At 46.7% G+C, this 22,337-nt stretch overlaps 1 protein-coding gene across 1 annotated transcript in view; it reads left to right on the forward strand.

The window, feature by feature from the left end:
* Window positions 1-22,337, forward strand: part of VRK1 (vaccinia related kinase 1) — a 38,741-nt gene that overhangs the window by 12,387 nt on the left and 4,017 nt on the right. The window contains exons 3-9 of the mRNA XM_006839607.1: window positions 10,055-10,124; window positions 10,914-11,001; window positions 18,072-18,180; window positions 18,308-18,400; window positions 20,981-21,113; window positions 21,757-21,877; window positions 22,054-22,112. Coding sequence (XP_006839670.1) covers window positions 10,055-10,124; window positions 10,914-11,001; window positions 18,072-18,180; window positions 18,308-18,400; window positions 20,981-21,113; window positions 21,757-21,877; window positions 22,054-22,112 — 673 coding nt within the window. The remainder of the gene's footprint in view (window positions 1-10,054; window positions 10,125-10,913; window positions 11,002-18,071; window positions 18,181-18,307; window positions 18,401-20,980; window positions 21,114-21,756; window positions 21,878-22,053; window positions 22,113-22,337) is intronic.

Consider the following 22,337-nt stretch of genomic DNA (forward strand, 5'->3'; position numbering starts at 1 on the left):
TTCTGGGATTCATTCACATTTAGGTCCTTAATCCATGCTGAGTTGGTTTTTGTATAAGGTGTGAGGTGAAGGTCTTGTTTCAATCTTTTGCATATCATTTTCCAGTTCTGCCAGCACCATATATTGAAGAGACTATCACCTCCCCATGTGAGATATTTAGGTGTTTTGTCAAAAATCAGTTGGCTGTATGTAGATGGGTTAATTTCTGGATTTTCGACTCTGTTCCATTGATCTTTGTATCTTTCATTGTACGAGTACCAAGCTGTTTTGAGCACTGTAGCCGTGTAGAGTAGCAGTACTTTTGGACTTAACCTTGTATATGAAATGCAGATAGGCAAATCGGTAGCAGCAGGAAACATATTAGTAGTTTGATGGGGCTGGGAGGAAGTGAGGCGTGACTGGGATGGATTCTTTGCTTTCCTTTTTTTTTTTTTTAAACGGTTTTTATTGTGAATTGAGTGAAAGTTTGCAGGGCAGATCATTCAGCAAATCATATACCTTGTTTCATTACAATGATTATAATCCCCTGCATGTACCATCAATTAACAACACTATTTCTCTCTATTCATTTAACCTTTTTTTTTTAAAAAAAAAACACCACCACTCAGGCATATACAATAATTTACGTCACCAGAGGACACATTCTGCAAGCCTGCCTTCTGGCCACCAGCTCTCAATCCCTTTCTTCCCATTAATCTGGAGTCCTCAGCCGCTCCCCATCTCCATGTCCCCATCTCTGGTGCTGCTGCTTTTCTGGATAAGGTCCCGCATTCCGCTTGTGCTCTTTTCCCTTGATGATCCTAGGGTCCTCTGTTTCTGGACTGTAAGATTAGCTACTCCCCTGTTTTTGTTAAAAACTTCTACCTTTACATATTTGTTTTCTTTTTGATCATGGGTGCATAACTGAGTACGCAGCTTAGTGAGTTACGCGTTGGGCTGTTGAATTTGCAAGGTCCGTGGTTTGAATCCAACGGTTCTTCCACAAAAGAAAGATGGTTTCTGCTCCCGCAGCATTTTCGCAACCCTGGAAACCCTGTACAAGGTTGCTGCGCACCAGAACCAACTCCATGGCATACAGCAGTAGCAGCTGGGCACACAGAACCTGTGGAGGGCACACTCCAAATAGCTGAGTCTGTCAAAACATGCAACAGAAGCACTGTCAGTGGGATAAAGACGAATTAGATATTTCTGTTTTGCTTAATTTTGTGGTATTTGTCATTTCAGTCAGCTTCTTAAAAATTGTGCTTTCTTATTCTGAGTAAAGACTCCATTGTCACCAGTTCTCTTGAATCATCACCGTCCCCTTCTCTTTCATTTCCTGAGAAGCAGAGGGGCCATTGGCCAGAAGGTTAACCAGTTCTTCATGGTTGTGAGGGGACGGAGGGCCGGTGAACTCATCCTCAGAGTACCCTTCTTGTACTAGCTGCTTGTGCTCCTGGAAGATGATTTTGAGCAGTCTCTGAACCCACTTGATCCTAAAGATTTTGGTTCAGTGTCTGCATCTTGCCTTCGGAATTCTTTCTCTCTGTTCATTTCTGAGTTCATTCAAATACTATATGACAAATCAGCATAAAGCCAGTTTGCAGAAACTGGAGAGAAGTCAGGATCCCGCTTTTCCAGTGTGCCATTGTTTCTGACGCCAGCCTCCTCCCACCCAGCATGCTCACTCTCTCTCTTCCTAACCCCTCTTTCTGTATGCCTAGCCAGCTGAGGCCAGATCTCACAACATCTGAGGTCACCATCCTTTTGTGGATATGTGCCCTTGTGTCAGGTCTTACTCAGCAGACCTGTGCAGAGCAGAATGAAACTCCGCCCAGTCCTGTGCCTTCCTCACAATTGTTACACTTGACCCACTGCTCCTGCCACTGTGCCAGTCCATCTTGTTGGGGGTCTTCCCTTCTGAAAGGGTATCATGTTTACCATGTTTCTCTTTCTCCAGGGACTGGTCCCTCCTGATAACATGACTAAGGGCAGTCTCCCCATTCTGGCTGTGGAGATTTGTTTCTTCTCCTGACAGTCTGTGGTACTTTGAATATTTGTCTCCAGCACAGCTCAGATACATCAATTCTTCTATGGTCTTACATATTCCCTGTCCAGTTTCCACATGCATTGAAAGTTCCTTACTTGGATCCAGGCACACCTTAGTCCTCAAACTGACATCTTTGCTCTTGAACACATTACAGAGGTCTTGTGCAGCAGATTTGCCTAATACAATAGGTCATTTGATTTCTTGACTGCTGCTTCTATGAATATTGATAGTGGATTTAAGCAAAATGAAGTCTTAGACAACGTCACCCTTTTCTTCATTTATCATGGTGCTGTTTATTGCTCCAGTTATGAGGACTTTCATTTTCTTTACGTTGAGGTGTAATCCATAATGAAGGCTGTGGTCTTTGATCTCCATCAGTAAGTATTTTAAATCCTCTTTGCTTCCAGCACGCAAGGTTGTATCATCTGCATATTGCAGGTTGTAAATGAGTCTTCGTCCAGTCCTTATGTTACAGTCTTCTTCATATAATCCAGCTTCTTGTATTATTGCTCAGCATACGGATTGAGTAAGGATGGGGAAAAATGCAGCTATCCCCTTGTTCTGTTCGAATGGCTGCCTGTCGGTCTATGTACAGGTTCCTTAGGAGCACACAGAAGTGTTCTGTTATTCCCATTCTTTGCAGTGTTATCCTGAGTTTGTTATGATGGATGGGCTGAAAGAACAAGGCTGCCCACCACGTTTTGTCTCTCAAGGGTTTCATGGTAGTTGTGTCTTTCCAACCTCTTAGGTTCTTGTCCTGCACAGTATGCAGCTTAGTATCCTACCAGTGCTCAGCAGGACTCTGGTGGCTCCTTGCGGGCCCTGACACGCGTGTTTCTCTCTAACTCAGTGTAACTGCAGAGCTACAGTGCTCCCGTGTGCTCATGGCCTTTCCTTCCCGGGCTGCGAGGAAACAAGCCCGGCTGTCATGTTTGTGCCCTGTCTCTTCGGGGTCCCAGTCCTGCACTGTCTGTTGTTTATATGTATGTGTTCTGTCCAGTTTATGTTGTCTGCAGTCAGAAGGCTTGTTGGGCCCCAGTTCCTTTGTCATGCTCGGGAATGGGTGTAAAGCCACAGCATTGTGTGTCCCTGTATTTTTCCTGACATCTCCCTGCCCTTGCTGTCCCTTCACTGAGGAGGTTCCATTATGTCTCCCTTCTGGAGTGACATTTCTTTACAGACCTTAGCTGCTGAACCCCAGGAAGGAAAAGCGCTTACCATTAACTTGGGTCACTTACTTGGAATTGCAGAATATGATCTGCATTTGTCTTTGTTATGACAAAGTAATGTGGTTAAGATTTAGTTTCTGAGATCTTCAAAGGGACTTTATTTTGAGAAGAAAGCAAAACTTTTTATGGCTTCTTATAATTCAAAGTTCATGTGACGCTGTGGGATAAAGCATTGGCCCACAAGGTCAGTTTGAATTACAAGGTTGGTGGTTCTAAGTCACCAGCTGCTTCTTGGAAACCCTATACAGGGTCAATATGAGTCAGAACCGACTCAACGGTACTTAACAACAACAGTCACCATAGTGGGAGTCCTAGTGTGGCCCTGTAGGATAAGCTTAACTTGACTACAAGGTTGGTTTGAACCACATGGTTGGCAGTTCAAACTCACCAACCACTCCTTGAAAACCCTCTACAAGGTCGCTATGTGTCAGAACAAACTGGAAGACACTTAACAACAACAACTATCACCATAGTTGGAGTCCTGCTGTGGCACTGTGGGATCTCAAGGTCAGTTTGAACTGTGAGGTTGGCGGTTCAAATTTACCAGCTGCTCCTCAGAAACCTTATACAGGGTCGCTATGAGTCAGACCTGACTCGATGGCCCTTAACAACAGCAACAACCTCTGATCCTTTTGCACTTGGTTAATTTGCTTGGTAGCTACAAGGTCATTATGAGGAGGCCCAGTGGCATTGTGGGTTAGGCATTGGGCTGCTGGTTGCAAGGTCGGCAGTTCAAACCACCAGCCACTCCCCAGGAGAAAGACAATTGTAAGCTTCATAGTCTCGGACACCGTTTATGGGCTGGCTACGGGTCGGAGTTGACTCATGGTGGCCAGTTGGTAGTGCCGAGTCAGTTGAGTCAGAGTGGACTCAGCGGTAGTGGGTGTGGCTTGGTGTTCTGCAGGTTTGGGGAGGAAAGTATCCCACATCTCCCAGGTGCAGCTGTTGTGTGACCATGTCTTCGTTTCTTCTATGCAATTTGAGTGTCTTTGAATTGTGTTTTAACATAAGATTATAATCCTGGGCTTTACTGTAATTGTGAGTAGTTTAGTAACTGCCCAAGGTAGTTTCACTTTCATTGTCTTTTTCACTTACACAGTTACAGAAAAAAGAGTAGGCACAAGTTTACCTAAATACTTCAGGTAGTAGGTGACTTCCCATTTCTAAGCTGAAGGCCGCTGTCTCTGGTCTCCTCCGTCAGTCCTTGTCCCACCAGCCTGTATTCTCATTGCCCTGCTGCCCTCCTGGGAGAGAGGGGCAATGACAGATAGTCCCTGGATCACACTTTTGCATTGAGTATGTGAGCAACTTTCTTGGTGTTGTCCTTCCTCTGTGATCCTGGGAGCATGCCAACCGCACTGCACTAGCGCCGCCCCTGTGTGTCCACTGAGGGCTTTAGTAACCGGTGTGGGTTCTCTTTTCCCAAGACTGGGCTTCCCTCAGCTCCTGCAGACTTTTTTTTTAAAAATGTTTTATTGTGAGTTATGTGATAGTTTACATGGAAGAACATTAGTTTTACATTCATTCTATCATATTGTTTTATTGCCATGGTTACAATCCCCTCCATGAATCATCAACCAACCAAAGGGTATACCCTGCAAGTCTGCCCCCTACACTCCCCCCCCAAAATCTTCAGCACACAGCCCCTCTCCCTCTCTGGGTCTAGAGTCCCCAGCTGCTCCATCTCTCCACGTCATCGTCTCTGCCACCATCTCAGGCATCACTGGCATCACTGCTTCTCTGGGTAGGGTCCCACTCTCCAATCTTCTCCATTAATGGTCCTAGGGACCTCCGCTCCTAGACTGGAAAGTTAGTCACTCCCTTCCTTGCTATAAAACGTGTACCTTTACATTTACAACCCTCACAATTAGCCCTGATAACAATTATTCACTATTGTATCACAAGAGACCCGTCTGCATTTCATTGCATCAGGCCCGCTTAGATAGATTGAATACTACTCAGTGGAGATTCTACCTTCCTCCAGGCCCTCTGGATCTAGGTTCCCTCTTGAAAGCTTGTAAGCCAGTCACTTCCTGTCTTTGTAACTGCCTGCCCCCGATTTTGGGTCCTGCAGACTCTTACAGCTCTAATGTCTTTCTCATGCCACTTGGTTTTAGTTTTTCATGTATTTACACTGTCTCCTTAAGTAGATTTTAAATTATTTGTTATCTGGACCCACCGCCATCCAGAAGATTTTGACTCAGGAACCCTGTATAGGGTTTCCGAGACTGTAAACCTTTACAGAAGCAGCCAGCGTAATCTTTCTCCCATGGAGTGGCTGGTGGGTTTGAACCACTGACCTTGGCAGGTAACAGCCCAGTGTTTAAACCCCACAGTGCCAGTAGGGCTGCTTCTGCCTCTTTTGACTCTTTCTGAGCTCTAATTTCCTGCCCCTCTCTCTCACCCTGGCTCTGCTCATTGACTCTCGCCTTCCTGGTCCTCCTTGCTTTTGTCTGCTCTCCTGAACGTGGAGCGAGTCTACCTCTTCTAGTCTGTCTACCTTGGCGATACGCTGTCTGTCCTCACAGTGTCTTAACACTAACACCTGACATGGTTCATGCGTGTAAACATGCAGAATCCAACTCAGAGCTTTCCAGTAGTGAAATCAGATCTGAGGAGTGTTTGCCACTCAGTGTCAGGGACTAATTAGTAAAAACAAAAGCAGGAATATGTGAAGATAAGATTATAACATATAAATGTGAAGAAAATATATTAAAAATATATCCATGCTTTCTACAATGAATATATATTTTATCTTTAGAGACAAAAGCATAACAAATGTTCTTTAAGAAATTGTTGCTGTAGTTAAGTGCTGTCAAGTCAGCTCTGACCTGTAGCGACTCTGTGTAAGGCTTCTGAGGAGCGGCTGGTGAGCTTGATCCGCCAACCTTGCAGTCAGTGCATTTACCCACAGTGCGCCACCAGCACTCCATTTAAGAAAAGTTGCTGTTAAGTGCCGTGATGTTGGTTCTAACCTGTAGCGACACTCTATAGGGTTTTCTAGGAGTGGTTGGTGAGCTTGAACCGCCAACCTTATGGTTCAAAGTGACATTGCAATCCAGTGCATTAACCCACAGCAACACACCAGGACTCCATTTAAGAAACGTTATTGTTAAGGGCCATCGTGTTGGTTCCGACACATTGCAACCCTGTATAGGGTTTCTGAAGAGCAGCTGGTGAGCTTGAACCACCAACCTTGTGGATCAAATGGACTTTGAAGTCCAGTGCATTGACCTGCAGCTCCACACCAGGACTCCGTTTAAGAAATAATCAAAGGCAAATTGATTTTTCCTTTATCTTGTTGTTGAGAATTGTGTTACTAATACATGCAGAGCAAATCCCACGTCACGTCACCCCCATCTCAGTGTCCAGTTAATAACATTGATTCCGTTCCCCCACTGGTGCCAGCATTTCTCATCTTCTTAGGAGCTCTTCCTCCTCAGTTGCCGTACACTCACAGCCCCCAGGGTTTCAGCTCCCCTCTGAGTTGCTGTTGTCACTCTGACCCCATAGAGGGGGTCCCTAAGAGAGCACACTGTTCACTAGTGCAGCTCAGTGGCTGTGTGGTGTGGAGCCGCCGTTGTCGAGTATCTGGAGGGTGGCTGCCTGCTGGCTCGCATACTCAGGCTCTTGGTGGCTCGGTGATACAGGTGAAGATGCCTGCATGATTAGAAATGGGATCATGAGTGCATGTGCCTTTGCATCTTTCTCCTGGAATCCCTTCGTAACCTGTGCTTCTGACATGGGTTCCCATCTTAATGTGGAAGATTTGTTTGAAAAACAAACATATTACTGTTAATATAGCTCTCTCTACCAAAGAGCTCCACATAGTGAGCACATCTATGTCTTGCATTTGTCTGTGGAATGAAGTGAAGGTTAGCTATTTGGGCACGTTGGAAAATTGTCCCCTCCCTCCTGCCAGATGACCTCCATGGGCTGTCATGGACGAGCAGTAGATGGAAACGTGTGTTCTCGGCCTCTGGGTATCTGAGAGATGCCATCTGTACGCTGAACGTAGGGCGTTGATGATTATAGGTGGGATAATGCGAGGGAACAAAGCTGCTTGTTCATGTTTTCTTACAAGCACCCTTCTTCCCCTGCGGGTTCTGCCATTACCCGCCCAGTGCCTTTTGCTTCTTGTTGTTATGAAATACCACTGAGTTGGTTCTGACTCTTAGCAACTCTCTGTAGGGTTTCCAAGGTACTACTGGTGGGTTTGAACCACTGACCTAGGACAGCAGTTCAGTGTTCATCCTGTGGTGCCACACCAGTAGAAAAGTGGGCGTGGAGGTCCAGCTTCTGGATCTTGTATCCTAACAGATCCTGCATCGCGATTGGTTCCCAGATGCACAGATGCAAATTTCTATTTTGAAATTCCCTGGCAAGAAGTTTGCAGACTGGTGTTCGTTTTCCCTTATTAGTGTTATGAAAAACGACCTGAATTTTCAACTTCTGGCTCCCCAGGGTTTAGTCGGAAGGAGAAATTTTGTGTTGTTTCATTTTTAAATGGCAGCCAGTTGCTTTTCGAGAGTGCCATTGAAATCTATCACATTTCCCTTTTTTCCTGTTGTCATCTTCATTTTGACACTTAGAAGTCTTCAGGAAACATTCAGTGGTATTCTAGTTAAAATGTCAGTCCCAATTTCTATCCTCAATCTTGGCTATTACAGAGTTGGCAGAGTATTTTCGATTTGAAATATGTTGATAAATCTTCGTTATGAGTTACGACATTTCCTGCAGCAGAAGTCGGTAGTGTTGGCGAGCATGCCAGGCGAGAAAGTGGCCCCTTCATTTCGTTAAGGTGGCGTCTCACCGGCTTAGAAGTGTGCGGTGTGCGCTCAGTGTCCTGGGTGATTGTCCGGCTTCCACATGCAATCAGCTGTTGCCTAGAGGAAAACTGGGTATTCCTCTAGTGAATCTGCCCCAGGCTGCACCTGATTCCACCCAAACTTTCTGCCGATGGGAATAAGCTAGATCTTTCTTTGGAAACCCATGTGAACTTGAGTTAGCCAGTAAAACCGGCGAAAGCTGGAACCTGCGTTAAGTGGAAGGAAACCTGTCCCAGAAGGAACACTCAAGTCTTTTCCACTAAATCGAGCAACAGAACAGGTGTAAGTTGCAGCCTGTCACAGGCCGGAGACTTGAGGACCTGAAAGCTAAGTCATCTGGCCGTGTGTGACTCTCAGGTTTCCCTGAGAGTGACATTGGCAGGCCACCTCTGCCAGAAGCCTTCTGCGTTTCTGTGTCTTTATGGCTTCACGGAGTCTGAGAGTCCAGTCTCAGGTCTCAGGTCTCAGCCCTCAGGAGCGTCTGTGTCTATTGGTGCGGCTGGATCGGAGCAGAGCCCACACACTGGGGACCGGTATCGTGCACACCTCAGCCTACGGGTGCATGTACACCGGGCTGGCAGCAGCCTCCCTGGAAATGAGCAGCAAGCTTCCTCATCATCTCAGGTTCAAGGTTGCGCAGGCAGGTGCATTTGCTGGCATTGCTTACCTGTGAGATTGACTCATTAGCCTTTCTTATACTGGGGGCTTCCAGAAGTTTGTGGGAAAACTTCGTTATCTTTTAATTCCATTTTCCCTTGGATACCCCCGTGTCAGGAGGTGATTCTTGGTTTTGAATGAAAAGAAAACCCGTTGCCGTTGGGTTGATCCTGACTCACAGTGACCCCGTTGGAACTGCTCTCTGGGGCTGTGGGCCAGTCAGGCTTTATGGGAGCAGACAGCTTCATCTTGCTCCTGAGGAGTGCCTGGTAGGTTTGAACTGCAGCCCAGCGCTTAACCTGCTGTGCTCCCGGGACTCCTTTAAAGTGAAAGAGCTGAGCGGTTAGAGCTGTGTGTAGTGTGATGCTGTGTAAGCCCCAGGGGTTAAAGGTCACCTTCACGACAGCTGAGGGCATCTTGAGTGAAAAAGTGAATTTAGAAATTTCTCTGACTTCCAGTAACCAGCACCAAGTGTCCTGCCCTGAACCACTTTTCAGTAGACCAGTGCGCAGACTTGTAAGACCTCTCTCCTAGTCTTCCAGATTATTCCACCAGGCAAAACTCTTGACAGGCTAGTATTTCTTGCTTTTACAAATAGCTTTTTGTGAACATGTACTTGTATACATATGTACTATCCCTGTGAATACCCATTAAAATATGGAATGAATGCTGTCCAGCCAAGTTGGTGGCAAGGGGCTGTCCTGTAGCCGATTTCCTTGATGGCAGGTTATCCTGTTAGAGGGCTGTGGTATGAACAGTTAGGAATCAGTGTTGGAATGAAGGAGTGGTGCTTACAGCCAGCACCTGCCTGTGGGGGGAGGGATCCAGAAGTCAGCTCTGCCGGGCCTCTGAAATGAAGTACATCACGGCCCAGAGGGGCAGGGAGGGAGGAGGCGTACCCCTAATGGTCAGATCAGGTGGTATTGAAATCCTATTAAATTGGAAATACCTGGTGGTTCTTTAGTGACACGCTTAACAGGATTGCTGACCTTTGCCTAAGAGGAAGTCTAATAAAGGTGAAAATCAGTTTTGAGATTTCTTTCTGGATGGAACTTCCATAAAGACTGACCTGTCAATGTGACTTTGTGTTATTTCTCACTTAGAGAAGTGGAGCTTGAGAGAAATGTACAATTTAGGGACTGTTCTGAGAGTCTCTGAGACACTTAAGAGTTTGACTTAATCTGTAATAGTTTCACAATTGTTGTTAGGGAAAAAATCGGACTGTTAGTCTTTTTGGAAAGTGTATTAAAAATACTGTAGCAATTGTAACTACGTGTAGTGCTAACACTGACAGACTCGTACATTTTCAGGAGCCCAGTGACAACGGACCTCTTTTTACTGAATTGAAATTCTACCAGCGAGCTGCTAAACCGGAGCAAAGTAAGAACAACAGTCCCCGCAGCTTTCCACGTGATACGTGGCTTCTGTTTCTGGTGTTTAATCTTAGACTAGAGCATTGGATTTTATTGGTATGATTCTGTCATTTCTTACTTTATAAGTAAATTCCATTTAAATGAGGTATGTATGAAGACTTTTGAATGGGTTTGTTTTGGCAAGATTTCACCTGTATTGATACAGAGAGAAAAAAATCTTACAAGATACACGATTTAGAGAAACTTGCGTTAGCCCTAATCTAGGAGGGTGGTTCTGAATTTTTCTAGACTAAGGGGACGCCACACTGATGAGCTGACTATCCAGTTAGAAACCTTGGCCTCGGACAGTCACACTTCTCCCTCAGCCCTCCCCTCCTCCTCCCCTCCTTCCCTGATAGGGTGGCCCCCACCTCACCTAGAGCTTGATTTGTCAGGGTTAAGGACTTTCGATGGGAATAAAAAATAACCCTTCCTTGGTAATAAGCAAGTAGACATTTACATAATTAGAGATAGTCATTGCAGCTGCAGTTCTCTGGGTTGAAGTTTTCTTTCCTGCTTTTTGTAGGTTGTTCATTTTAAAGACAGTGCCAAGCTGAGGGCAGCGTAGCACAGTTGGGGGATAGTGAGAATACTTTCGTTGTAAAGTACTTTTCATTTATTGCTTATACCATTCCCATCACTCTTGAAATGAATAAGTGAATGCTGAGATATTGGTAATGTATAAGTACGTTTCTGCTTATATTTAAAAAAAAATTCTCACAGAATTGCAAGTTAAAAGCATCTGCTTTCATTCTAGTTCAGAAATGGATTCGTGCCCATAAGCTGAAGTACCTGGGTGTTCCTAAGTACTGGGGGTCTGGTCTACATGATAAAAATGGGAAAAGGTAAACATGTGCCTACTTGGGCTTTCTTTTCTGTTTTGTGAGCGCTCAGCTCAGTGACTGTCGGTACCCCTGCCGGAGCGCTGTCTGGGCCTGGAGGGTGGAGGGCAGAGGTGGACTTGGTGTTGTGTCAGATGGTGGTACCTCTTTACATGGGGGGCAGGGAGGGGGAGTTGACAGAGCTGCGTCAGCTGACAGGTGGGCACAAAGACACTCATGTCCCACTGTTTTTCTTTTCTTTTAAAACTCCACAAGCCAACAAAATGTCCCATGTTCTTTACATGAGAGAGAGTGCTCTTTCGGCTTCAGTTTGGACTTCATTTCATCCTCAGTCTGTCATTCTTCTGGAAGACCAGAGCCTTGTGTCTGTAAGCTCTGTCAGGCTGGTGAGAGAAAATGGACGGACCCGAACCAGTTAACTAAATACAAACCGTTTTGTGTCCTGCAGAGAGAGAGAGGACACTGCTGTTGTGGTGCTGGTTGTTAAGTGCTGTCTAGTCGGTTCTGACCCGTAACGACCCTGTGTAGGGTTTCCGAGGAGCAGCTGGTGAGCTTGAACTGCTGACCTTGCCGTTCAAACCGAGTTTGCTGTCCGGCGCATTAGCCTGCACAGTGCCTTCACACACAGTAGGAACTTTGTCAGCACTGGGCTAGATGGACGGAATGGAGCACCCTGGAGCAAGGCTGGAGCTGTGGCTTCAGAGCAGATTGAAGCTTGCAACTAATGGGGAGCCCATGTGTTGGGCGGCAAACACAACAACAGTAGTTGGGAGCAGGCGACATACTGGTCGGGGTGCTTTCAGTAACAAGTAGAGGAAAACTCTGCTTCGTCTGTCTGTCAAAACCCACTTCCTTTACCTTGCCTATGGCGCTTATCTTGTCTTTGTCCTCTAGTTCTCCACTGTGTGGCCCTGGTGGTGATAGGAATTAACTGGTGGATGATTGGGTTCCCCCCTTGCCCCCCGAGCTGCTCTGTTGGAGAAGGGTGAGATGGTCTGCTTCTGTAAAGCAGATGGGGAGCCCCGGGAGCCCCAGGGGTAGCTTTACTCTATCCTGCAGGTCACCTTGAGGTGGGATGGACTCCATGGCAGTGCAGTGTCTGGTTTGGGCGTGGCAGTGCCCTCTCTAGGCTCCATGTTCAACCTGGTGCCCAGCAGAAGACATGGCACCCCTGGCTCTGGGTTTCATTGCTGACAAGAAGTCGCCTGGTTTAGTGGGTGGGAATTTATCATGGTCCGGTCTCAATGTTGTCACTGCTCAGGGCATGCCACATATTCGTGGAGTATGTGCCCTCGAGGATGCTGGGTCACTGTTAGGAGAGAGGGAGGTCGGATGATGTGCCCATGACCAGCCCCCCGTCCCTGATATGCGCAGTATTCTTTTAGGTAGGTTTAGTTGGGACGTGTATCATAGTTTTTATGAGACTCTGGTGAAACAGGGTAAAACAAAGTTAAAAGCAAGGATTCTAAAGTTAGACTGCCTGGTTTCAAATTTGTATTTTGACCCTGACTTTGTGTGTGATTTTGAAGGTGTTTTAACCTCTTTTCTGGTAGCATAGTGGTTACGGATCGGGCTGCTACCCTCAGGGTCAGCAGTTTGAAACTACCAGCTGCTCCGTGGGAGAAAGATGAGGCTTTCTGCTCCTGTAAAGATAAACAGCCTCGGAAACCCTGTCCAGGATCGCTATGAGTTGGAACCGACTCCATGGCACCTAACAACAACAACAACAACAAGAACATCCTCATCTGAAAAATGGGGTAACATCTGTCTACTGGCTAAACCACAAAACCCCAGACCCACTGTGCTGCTCGCCCTCTACCGGACAGAGTAGAGCAGTTCTGTAGGCCTTCTGAGGATGTCAGTCTTAGGGAAGCTGACTGCCGCATTTTTCTGGACCTTTGACTTAGCAGTCCAGCACTTAACCCACTGCATCACTAAGGCCCCTTTCCCACTCACTAAGGATGCTCTGATAGAAGCTCCTTAGAATCTGTATGAGTGTTAGGGGATCATGGAAGAGAAGGGAGAACAGCATGAACACAGTGGTAGGCTCACTCGGTCCTGCTGTGTGGCTGGAGAAGAGCCATCTTCCTTTAGCAAAGGAGGGAGGCACCTATACAAGGAGGGAAGGAAATAAACTCGGAGAAGTAACCTGAGCCAGATTACAAAGACCTGAGGGGAAAGGCCGTTTGGGTTCAGTGGATCTAGGTCCTTAGAACGTGAAGTCTGAGCAGGAAGAAATAGAAAATCCTCATGACCGGACTGTGATAAACCAGCATCATGATCAATGAGAAGAGTTAAAGTTGTCATGGATTTCATTCTGCTTGGGTCAACAGTTAGTATCCGTGGAAGCAGCCGTTGAGAAATCAAGCGATGCGTTGCATTGGGCACATCTGCTGCAAACGCCACTTTTAACGTGTTTGAAAACAAAGATGTCACTTTTGACAATTATGGTGTGCTTCACCCAAGTCTTGGTCTTGCCACTCACCTCAGATACTTGTGAAAGTTGGATCATGAAAAGAAGACCGGAACTGAGGCATAGAAACTGTGGTATTATCAAAGAAAAATCAGTCTTAGAAGGGAGGATTGGAGACATGTCATTAGGAAAGACCAGTCTGCTAGGAAAGGGCATCGTGCTTGGTCCCGTAGAGGACCCGTGGAAATGGACCGCTGTGCTGTGTCACAGTAGCCACAGCGGTGGATCAAACGCACCCGATCATGGACACGGCACAGGACCGGGCGTCTTCTTCGGTTGTAAGGCCGCTGTGAGTTGGTGTTGACTAGGAAGCAGCTCCCACAGCAGGTAGTCGGACCAAGGACAGGCTGGTGTGACGGAGAAAGTGGCTTCCCTGGTAAGTGGAAGTCAGGATAGAGAGGACTTGGGCAGAGGAAACCCATCGATGGCATCGTATGATACAGGGCTTTGAACCGGGTGGGGCAGCCGTGACTAATCATGGCTAATAGGACAGTGACAGGGGAACAGACTCCAGAATCTAAAATCAGTGTGAACTGAAACGATACTTGGAACAGGAAAACGTAGGGATCACAGCCCTGTTAGAAATTGAATGTCCCTCTTAGGGCAGCAGGTGTAATTTCTAACAACCAAATCTGTAGCCCATAGGGTGGGAAATAGCAGTGCCCAGCTCAGGGGTGGCTGCCCACACGACTTTGAATGTGTTGGCTCTCTGCAGTTTTCCATCAATAATCCAGTCTCCCACAGAAGGCTCTTGAAAGTGCTCACTGTATCTCCTCTGAGGAAATTTCTCAGGACGTCCCTCGTACTACCGTGTCCTGGGATTGAAGTCAGTGATACACTGTTGCTAAGTGCCCTTGAGTTGGTTCAGACTTGTAGCAACCCTGTGTAGGGTTTCCAAGCAGTGACCGATGAGCTTGAACTGCCAGCTTTGCGGCTCAAACCGACTTTGCAGTCCAGGGCATTAACCCCCAGCGCCACACTAGGACTCTAGCAACCCAGTTCCAATGACTAATAATGGCCCGGATGCTTCAGGAATCAAGAGTTTGGTCACCCCACCAGGCAGGGAACCACACCAGTTGAGGTGCTTGCTGAGGACAAAGGGAATAAGGGGATGGTTAGTAGAAGGTGATTCTGTCATTGGTCAGCTACGACCACGTGACCAGTGACAGAAAGGAGGGCTGTAATTGTTCTGGATGTTTCGTCCCTGTTTATATGCATCAGATATATCGATGTATATTTCACTTCAATTGAGCACGTGTGTTTAGGTGTTTGGTTGTGCTCATGTTGTCTTGTGTTAGATACATGTATGAATCCACAATTGTCTTAGAAGATTTGAATGATTTCAGGGGACGTGCATGGATGTCAGGTTGACAGCTGTACTGTGGTGGTCAGTGTTTGTGGTGGTCAGTGTTGGTGCCGACGTGGCCAGGCCATGGTTCTTGGTATTCTGTGGTTGTGCTCCGTGTTGTGATTGGATGCAGAGGAGTGTCCCTGGAGGGGAGGCCTGCATCCAGTGCCTACTGACCTTCTAACGAAGCTCGCTCTCAGTCCTGTGTCTGACTGATTGTCCTTGTGCTGTGAGGCGGCCGCCACCATCTGACTTGATGGCTCTGCACCTGCGACCGTCCTTACACCTTGCCAGCCTCCACAACCACGGGAGCCATTTCCTTGGAATAAATCTATTTATTTGTATACACTTTACTGATTTTGCTTCTCCAGAGAACCCATCTGACAATTTATGCTAGCAGGCAATTGAGCGTTTAGATTGGGAATCACCAAGTTCTTTTGCTACCTGCCACACCACCACTTTAGGGATTTCAGTAATAAAGTCCTTTTTAAAAAAAGTACATTGCAGTAAAACGGAAGCATCACTGAGCAAATTTAGAACTGGATTTTACGTCATTGCGTCAGGGGTGACTTTGGGTCTGTTACTTTAAGTGTCTTAACCTGTCAAATAAGAATGCTAGGGCGTACTTGACTGCGTAACTGTGAAGGTGACATGAACATTTGTGAACTCTAAGAAGGATTGTCATCTCTGTAAGGGAGTGAGTCGGTGGTGGTGTTGACTAAGTGCCATCGAGTCGGTTCCGATTCGTAAAAACCCTGTGAGTATAGGGTTTCCAAGGAGCAGCTGATGGGTTTGAACCACCAACCTTTTGGTTAGCAGTCTAGTGCTTATCCTTCGGTACCACACCAGGACTCCGTTATTGGTGGCAGTATTTCTTGTAATTTTGGCTTAGGAATTTGGGGACAGTGTTGCACCACACTGTCACAGCATCTTGTACCTGACACAGGCTGATTGCCTGCCTGTTGGAGCCCACCGGACCAGAGGACTTGGGCGTGTGACTCATGAGAGGTGCTCAGGACCTCGAGAGACGCAGTGGGGATTATAGCTGGACTGTGTGTGGGATGGAGGGAGCCCCTCGGCGAGAGCAGGGGTTTTGGAGACCCCCAGAGCTGAGTTACTGTTTCACTGTGGGCCATGAGCTTCCTGATGGACTTGTTAGGTTGAAGCTATCAGACACGATGGAAGAAACAGACAGTGAGTTGATTCTTCCAGCCTTCCTCCTGTGCCAGAAATCCTTGAATTTATACCCATCTGGTGCTGGGATATGGCACTGTAGGATAAGCATTAGAGTGCAAAGTTGGTTTGAACCACAAGGCCGGTGGTTCAAACCCATCAGCTGCACCTTGGAAAACCTTTACAGGATCGCTGTGGGTCGGAACCCACTCGACAGGTGCTTGGCACAGTGTTAGAGTCATAAAAATGTTAGTTGTTAGCATTATTAGATTGGCTCTGGTGGCTTACATTTTCCCACTGTTTCCAACCTTTTTCTCCCCAAGTTCCTAGAAAAGTGTACATCCTCCTTTAAAGGAATAGGAATGATGGTACTTAGACGGAATGTACTGCTTTGTCTTCAGTGATAGAGCTATCTTTCCAGAGGAACGTCAGAAACATTTCTGTGTAGTGTGTGGGGCTGATTCAGTTGAAGCTTGTAATCTAGGAATCAGAAGACGATTTAAGGGATTGTTTAGGGTAGTAGGCATGCCCGGTAGATAACAGCAAAGACCTGCTTAGTATGATTTATTAGCAGATTCCATGGTTAGCTAGGTAGTCTTATTTCAGCCCCCTTGAAACTGTCAGCAGAGGTTGTATTTCTGTTACTCGTATTATTTTATAATAATCACACACGCATGAGTTATTTTAAAACACACTTGTACATTTCATTGCTCTCCCTCTGGACACCTATTATTCAGCTAGAATCGGGAAGTTCAAAATCTCACTCCATTATTATTGTCAAGGCCAGGGTCCTGGGGAGTCTAGAAACAGAAGACTGCATTACCACCCCACGTGCAGGTGATTCACAAGTTCGCTGCTAGTTTTCTAGACAAGGTTTTAGATGTATTCTCTAGCAGAAAAACATTGGTTTGGATATCAAAAGACCTACTTCTGGAATCTGGCTTCTTGGTGTGGCGCTGTGGGATAAAGCACTGAACTGCTAACTGCAAATCATAGAAGAATTTGATGCATTTGAGTTATGATGTTGAAGAAGAATATTCCAAGTACCTTGTGGACTGTTAGAAGAACAACAAATCTGTGTTGGAAGAATTACGGCCAGATGCTCCTTAGAAACCAGGATAGCCAGATTTTGTCTCTCACTCTTTGGACATATTATCAGGAGGTATCAGTCCCCGGAGAGAGACAGCATGCTTGGTAAAGTGGAGGGTCAACAAAAAAGAGGAAGACCCCCCATGAGATGTATTGGCACAGTGGCAGCAGCAGTGGGCTCAGGCGTAGCAATGATGTGAGATTGGCACAGGATCAGGCAGTGTTTCATTCTGTTGTACATAAGGTCGCTATGAGTCAGAACAGATTCAACGGCACCTAATAACAGCAAAAAGCTAACTGCAAGGTCAGTGGTTCAAGCCCATCAGCTGCCTCTAGGAAACCCTATACAGGGTTACTATGAGTCAGAACGAATTCGATGGCACTTAACAACAAAGCCAACCTTCTGGGATGACCTCAGCATTTCCTTGCTGTGCGATGTAGCACATTCAGCATGTCACCTGACACATTCAGTAGGCTGTCGGCTCCCCATTGTACTGTGCAGGACCTGCAGGCAGAGATGGTGCCCCCATGTCCTCATCTTCTCCAGAGCACCTAGCATAAAGTTTGTCTTGGAATTGGTGTGCGTGTGTTTTCCACATAATAACATTTTGCTGCTGACTTTTTGTGTGACTTTGGACAAAAGCACTTTGCCTTCACAGATCTTAATTTCTTTCTGACCTCTACATTTAGATGAGACCCTGTCCCTCCCCCGGCAGCTGTGCTCTTGCCCTCAGAATCACTTTGTTGACTGTGTCCTGAGTTGGAGCTTGGCTCCTGTTGCTCGCAGGAGTCCCGCGAAAGGCAGCTGAGGATGCCCTTAACTTTGAAATTTCTTGTCGGCAGAAAGGGTTTTAAATGTTTGCTTTTTGTTTGTTTTTGTTTTAAAGAATAATTAACTAAATGGTGCCTTGAAACATGGCTTTGAAAAGCATGTGTTCATTGGGACAAGGCTTTCTATTTCGTTCACTGACTTTTCTTGTTCATCCTCAGTTACAGGTTTATGATAATGGATCGCTTTGGAAGTGACCTTCAGAAAATGTATGAAGCAAATGCCAAGAGGTTTTCTCGGAAAACCGTCCTGCAGCTGAGCTTAAGAATTGTACGTGCGCTCTCGTTGCTTTTTAACCTCGTGGGTCTGGAAGTGGCGTGCAGGCTGCTTTGCGTTGAAGCTTGGCCCTCTGCTGGCTGCTGCGGGCACCGACTGACTGAGTGTGCTGTTCCCCTAGCTGGATGTCCTGGAGTATATCCACGAGCATGAGTACGTGCATGGAGACATCAAGGCCGCCAACCTCCTCCTGAGCTGCCGGAACCCTGACCAGGTAGCCTGAGCGCTGCACTGCCCGCTCCTGACAACGCATGTGGCTGTGCTCAGCTCCTGAGCCCCCTGCCCCCCAGCAGTCTAGCGCTTTGCAGTGGACGTGGTAATAGCAGCGTTTCCCCTAGATGCTGTTCCCTTGTTAACATGCTCCATTTTTGATGCAACTTGTTGGCACTTTATCAACTTGGCTATTTTGCCCTAAATACTATTCAGGAGAAGTACTTGTGATACAAAATGAATTTCAAATAGCTGTTTGGGGGTGGAAGCTTAAAATTACATAGTGCACCAATGAATTATGTTTGCCTGTCTGCTTTGTCACTTTCTTTATTTCCTTTGTTCAAGAAATCCATCAAATGTAAGTGCTCTGTTCCTTGGAAAATTTGGTCTTTAACATGTTGATTATTCACATCACTTGGTTTACAGAAATATCTTAGCTGTCTAAATTCGTGTACCCCGAGTGTTTGGAATTCAAATGTGCTTGTTTTGCTTGTGACATTCTTAGGACAGGAGCAAAGCTAATGTGACGGCATCTTCGTTAGGACCAATGTGGTTGGAGTAGAGAAAGCTATACAGTTTTCTTGACTCTGGTTTCATGATTTTGGCAAAAGTAAGGTTTAGTTGGCCACTTGCTTAAGCTGTTCTGTATGTTCTCAATTCGTACTTGATTTAGCACTAGCAAGGAAGAGGAAGCCTTTTAAATGTGTCCAGTGCTTTGATGGCTGTCTTATTATTAGCTGAGCTCTATACTTTTTCAAACCCATTTTTAACTACACTTGCTTAGATTTTCCTTGAACTCCCCTTACTTGTTTTATCATTTTATATATTTTCCTCCCCAGCCCTAACTTCAGTGAATTGCAGAGGTAGTAAGGGATCGGTATGACTAGTTCACAGAAGAATGTGGCTATCCTTGTTGTTGTTAAGTGCTGTTGAGTCATTTCTGACTCATAACGACCCTGTATAGGGTTTCCAAGGAGCAGCTGGTGAGTTTGAACCACTGACCTTGTGGCTAGCAGTCCAGTGCTTACCCTACAGCTCCACACCAGGGTGCCTATACTATGACATTTTAATGGAGAACCCGTAAAGGCAACACAGAATTCAGCCCAATGTTTTCTAGCCATTTTGTCTTAGAGTTTTCTAGGGTCCCTTGTGTGGGACTGTAGGATAAGCACTGGACTGCTAACCGCAAGGACAGTGGTTCAAACTCACTGGCCGCTTCACAGAAACCCTACATAGGGTCACCGTGAATCAGAATTGACTTGATGGCAACAACAAGGTGTAAAACCCAGGTGCTGGTGCATGCAAACAACCACAAAGCTAGCTAAGGATTGGATGACAGAGTCCATGAATTGAAGTCCACTAGAGATGTCTACTTTGGACATGTTGTCGGGAGAGGCCACTCACTGGGGAAGGACATCATGTTTGGTAAAGTGTAGGGTCAGTGAAAAAGAGGAAGATTTTCTCCCAGTGAGATGGATTGGCACAGTGGCAGCAGCAACAGTTGTGAAGTTGGCACAGGACTGGGCAGGGTTTCGCTCTATTGTACGTGGGGTTGCACCTACAACAACAGAGACGTATAAGGCGAGTATACAAATAACACAACTCCCTTCCATTTGTGATTAGCTCGACTGCCTTTTATTTCCATGGAAACATTTTGCAGCTCTGTTGTTCTTGAGAAGCCCTGGCGGGATGCTGTGAGTTAATGCGATGGACTGCAAAGTCATTTGAGCCACTAGGTCGATGGTTCAAGTTCACCAGCTGCTCCTTGGAAACCTAGGGTCGCTGTAGGTTGGGACCAATTCGCCAGCACTTAACAACAACAACAATAGTAACAATTGTCCTTGAGGCGTACACTCTGAACTGTTATCTTTTCAGTGTTAGATGTTGGTGTGTGATCCATCCTGAGACTTCACTTCCGCTTCCTCTTGTGACGAAAAGCATGCATTTGTGAGGTGACTCCTCTGAATTAGAGATGTTTTGTGGCTCTGCAGTGAAAGGGCACAACTGGATCCACTTTGTGTGCTCATCAGACCCATGCGTATGTGCTCACAGATGCGTGTGTGCAGATCATACTATGATTCAGTTTTAATGAAGACTTTATAGTATATCAGTGCTGGTAAGAGCGTTGCCTAGTACTTGAGGTGACTATGATAGTCAGTGAAATACTTGAATGAATTCAGTTGGTGTTTGATCTTTTGACAAGTGAGGAGCTGAGCAGTAGAAGTTAACTACATCAGACGTGCCAGCTAGGTTAGCAGGCATCCACCCAGGGTGCTTTCTGTGTGAGAAGTGCCTGTTGCTACCGAGCGACAAGTCTTGCTAGTTTACTCTGCACTCAGTTTTTAGACTGGAAGGAAAAGGGTCAGTGTGATGAATCGTGAGACTTGAGAAGGTGAGAAGGGAAAAAGAAAGAAAGCCTTTCAGAGTCAAGCATTGCAGTGGCTTCCCTTTGGCTCACACTTGTTTTGCGTGCAGTGGTGCAGCCAGAGACGTCAGGTCGTCTGTCCACAGGGTCTGTGTGCTGTCAGCTGCGGAAGGCCCTCGATTGTGTTTTCATCTCTCTGTGGTGTGTGGGTCTTTGCAGGTGTACTTGGTGGATTATGGCCTAGCTTACCGGTACTGCCCAGATGGAGTTCATAAAGAATACAAGGAAGACCCCAAAAGACGCCATGACGGCACTCTTGAATTCACCAGCATCGATGCACACAACGGTGTGGGTACGTCAACGGCACTCAGACAAGGAGTGCTCTGCTAACGGTTCCCCATCCAGCTTCTGCATTGATGACTGGTTGGTTTTGAAGAGGGGGTGGTGGAGGGGCTGGGGGTCTGGAACTCTGCTGTCCTGCATCGGCCTTCCGAGTCCTCCTTTCCCTGAGGCCAGTGAAGGCTGTGGTAGTGAGGGTTTGTCAGCTCTTGGGACGGTGTTGGTTTGGGTTTCGTTCCGTTTGATATGAGTGCGTTCTTCTCTCTCCAGCCTGTAAGTTGTTTGTAATCAGCAGACTTGTATTTTGCCACCTTTGAGTTCTCCCATGCTCGAGGCCTCTTTCTCTTCTATGCCCAGTGCTGTGGGCAGTAGGAGCCCCTGTTTGCTGGGCCGCCTTTAGATAGCTTTAGCAGCTGTTCAGTCCTTGACGTTTTCCAGGGTCCTTATAAATGTATTCCTGTTTGTGATCGTTTCTGAGACTGTTCGAAGCTCTGACATGGACCACTTTGGGCTGTAAAGTGACCGATTAGTTGGAGGTCGGCTCTGTCCTGGAGGCCGGCTAGTTGTGTGCAGTGCACTCTGAGTGATGAGAAAGGATGGGCTCTCCCGCTCTGCTCTCTGGGCCCCTGCTTGACGTGCTGTCTCTGTGTTTGCAGCCCCGTCACGGCGTGGCGACCTGGAGATCCTCGGTTACTGCATGATCAAGTGGCTCAGCGGCCATCTTCCGTGGGAGGACAGCTTGAAAGATCCTAACTATGTTAGAGACTCCAAGATTAGGTAAAGGAGAGCACTTCAGAAAGTACTTATGGCCAGACCAGGAGAAGGTTCATGTTTAGTAGATGCTTATTGACCAGAGCTGTAGTTCTCATGGCCACGGGCCACTGACCGTCACTGCTGACGAGTAAGTGGAGCCATGGTCTTCCAACAGTGACCCTTCCTTTCCCCGTTAACAGATACAGAGAAGATATTGCAAGCTTGATGGACACATGTTTCCCTGAGAAGAACAAGCCAGGTAGGAGAAGATGTCCTAGGCCTATAGAGAGATTTTGTTTTCTGTGCACAGATACTCTCTCCCTGTGAGGGCGGGACGTCTTCGGTGTGGTCATTATGCCAGGACTGTCTCATCACGGAACACGCGATTTCAGGGGCATTCAACAGCCAGGACCGGGCAGGCCTGTGCCTCTCTGTCTTGGGCTCACGTCTAGTATCAGAGGTTGGGAGTGAACGGGTAGATGTG

The sequence above is a fragment of the Chrysochloris asiatica genome, unplaced genomic scaffold, assembly GCF_000296735.1.
Source record: "Chrysochloris asiatica unplaced genomic scaffold, ChrAsi1.0 scaffold00025, whole genome shotgun sequence".
Classification (NCBI taxonomy): domain Eukaryota; kingdom Metazoa; phylum Chordata; class Mammalia; order Afrosoricida; family Chrysochloridae; genus Chrysochloris; species Chrysochloris asiatica.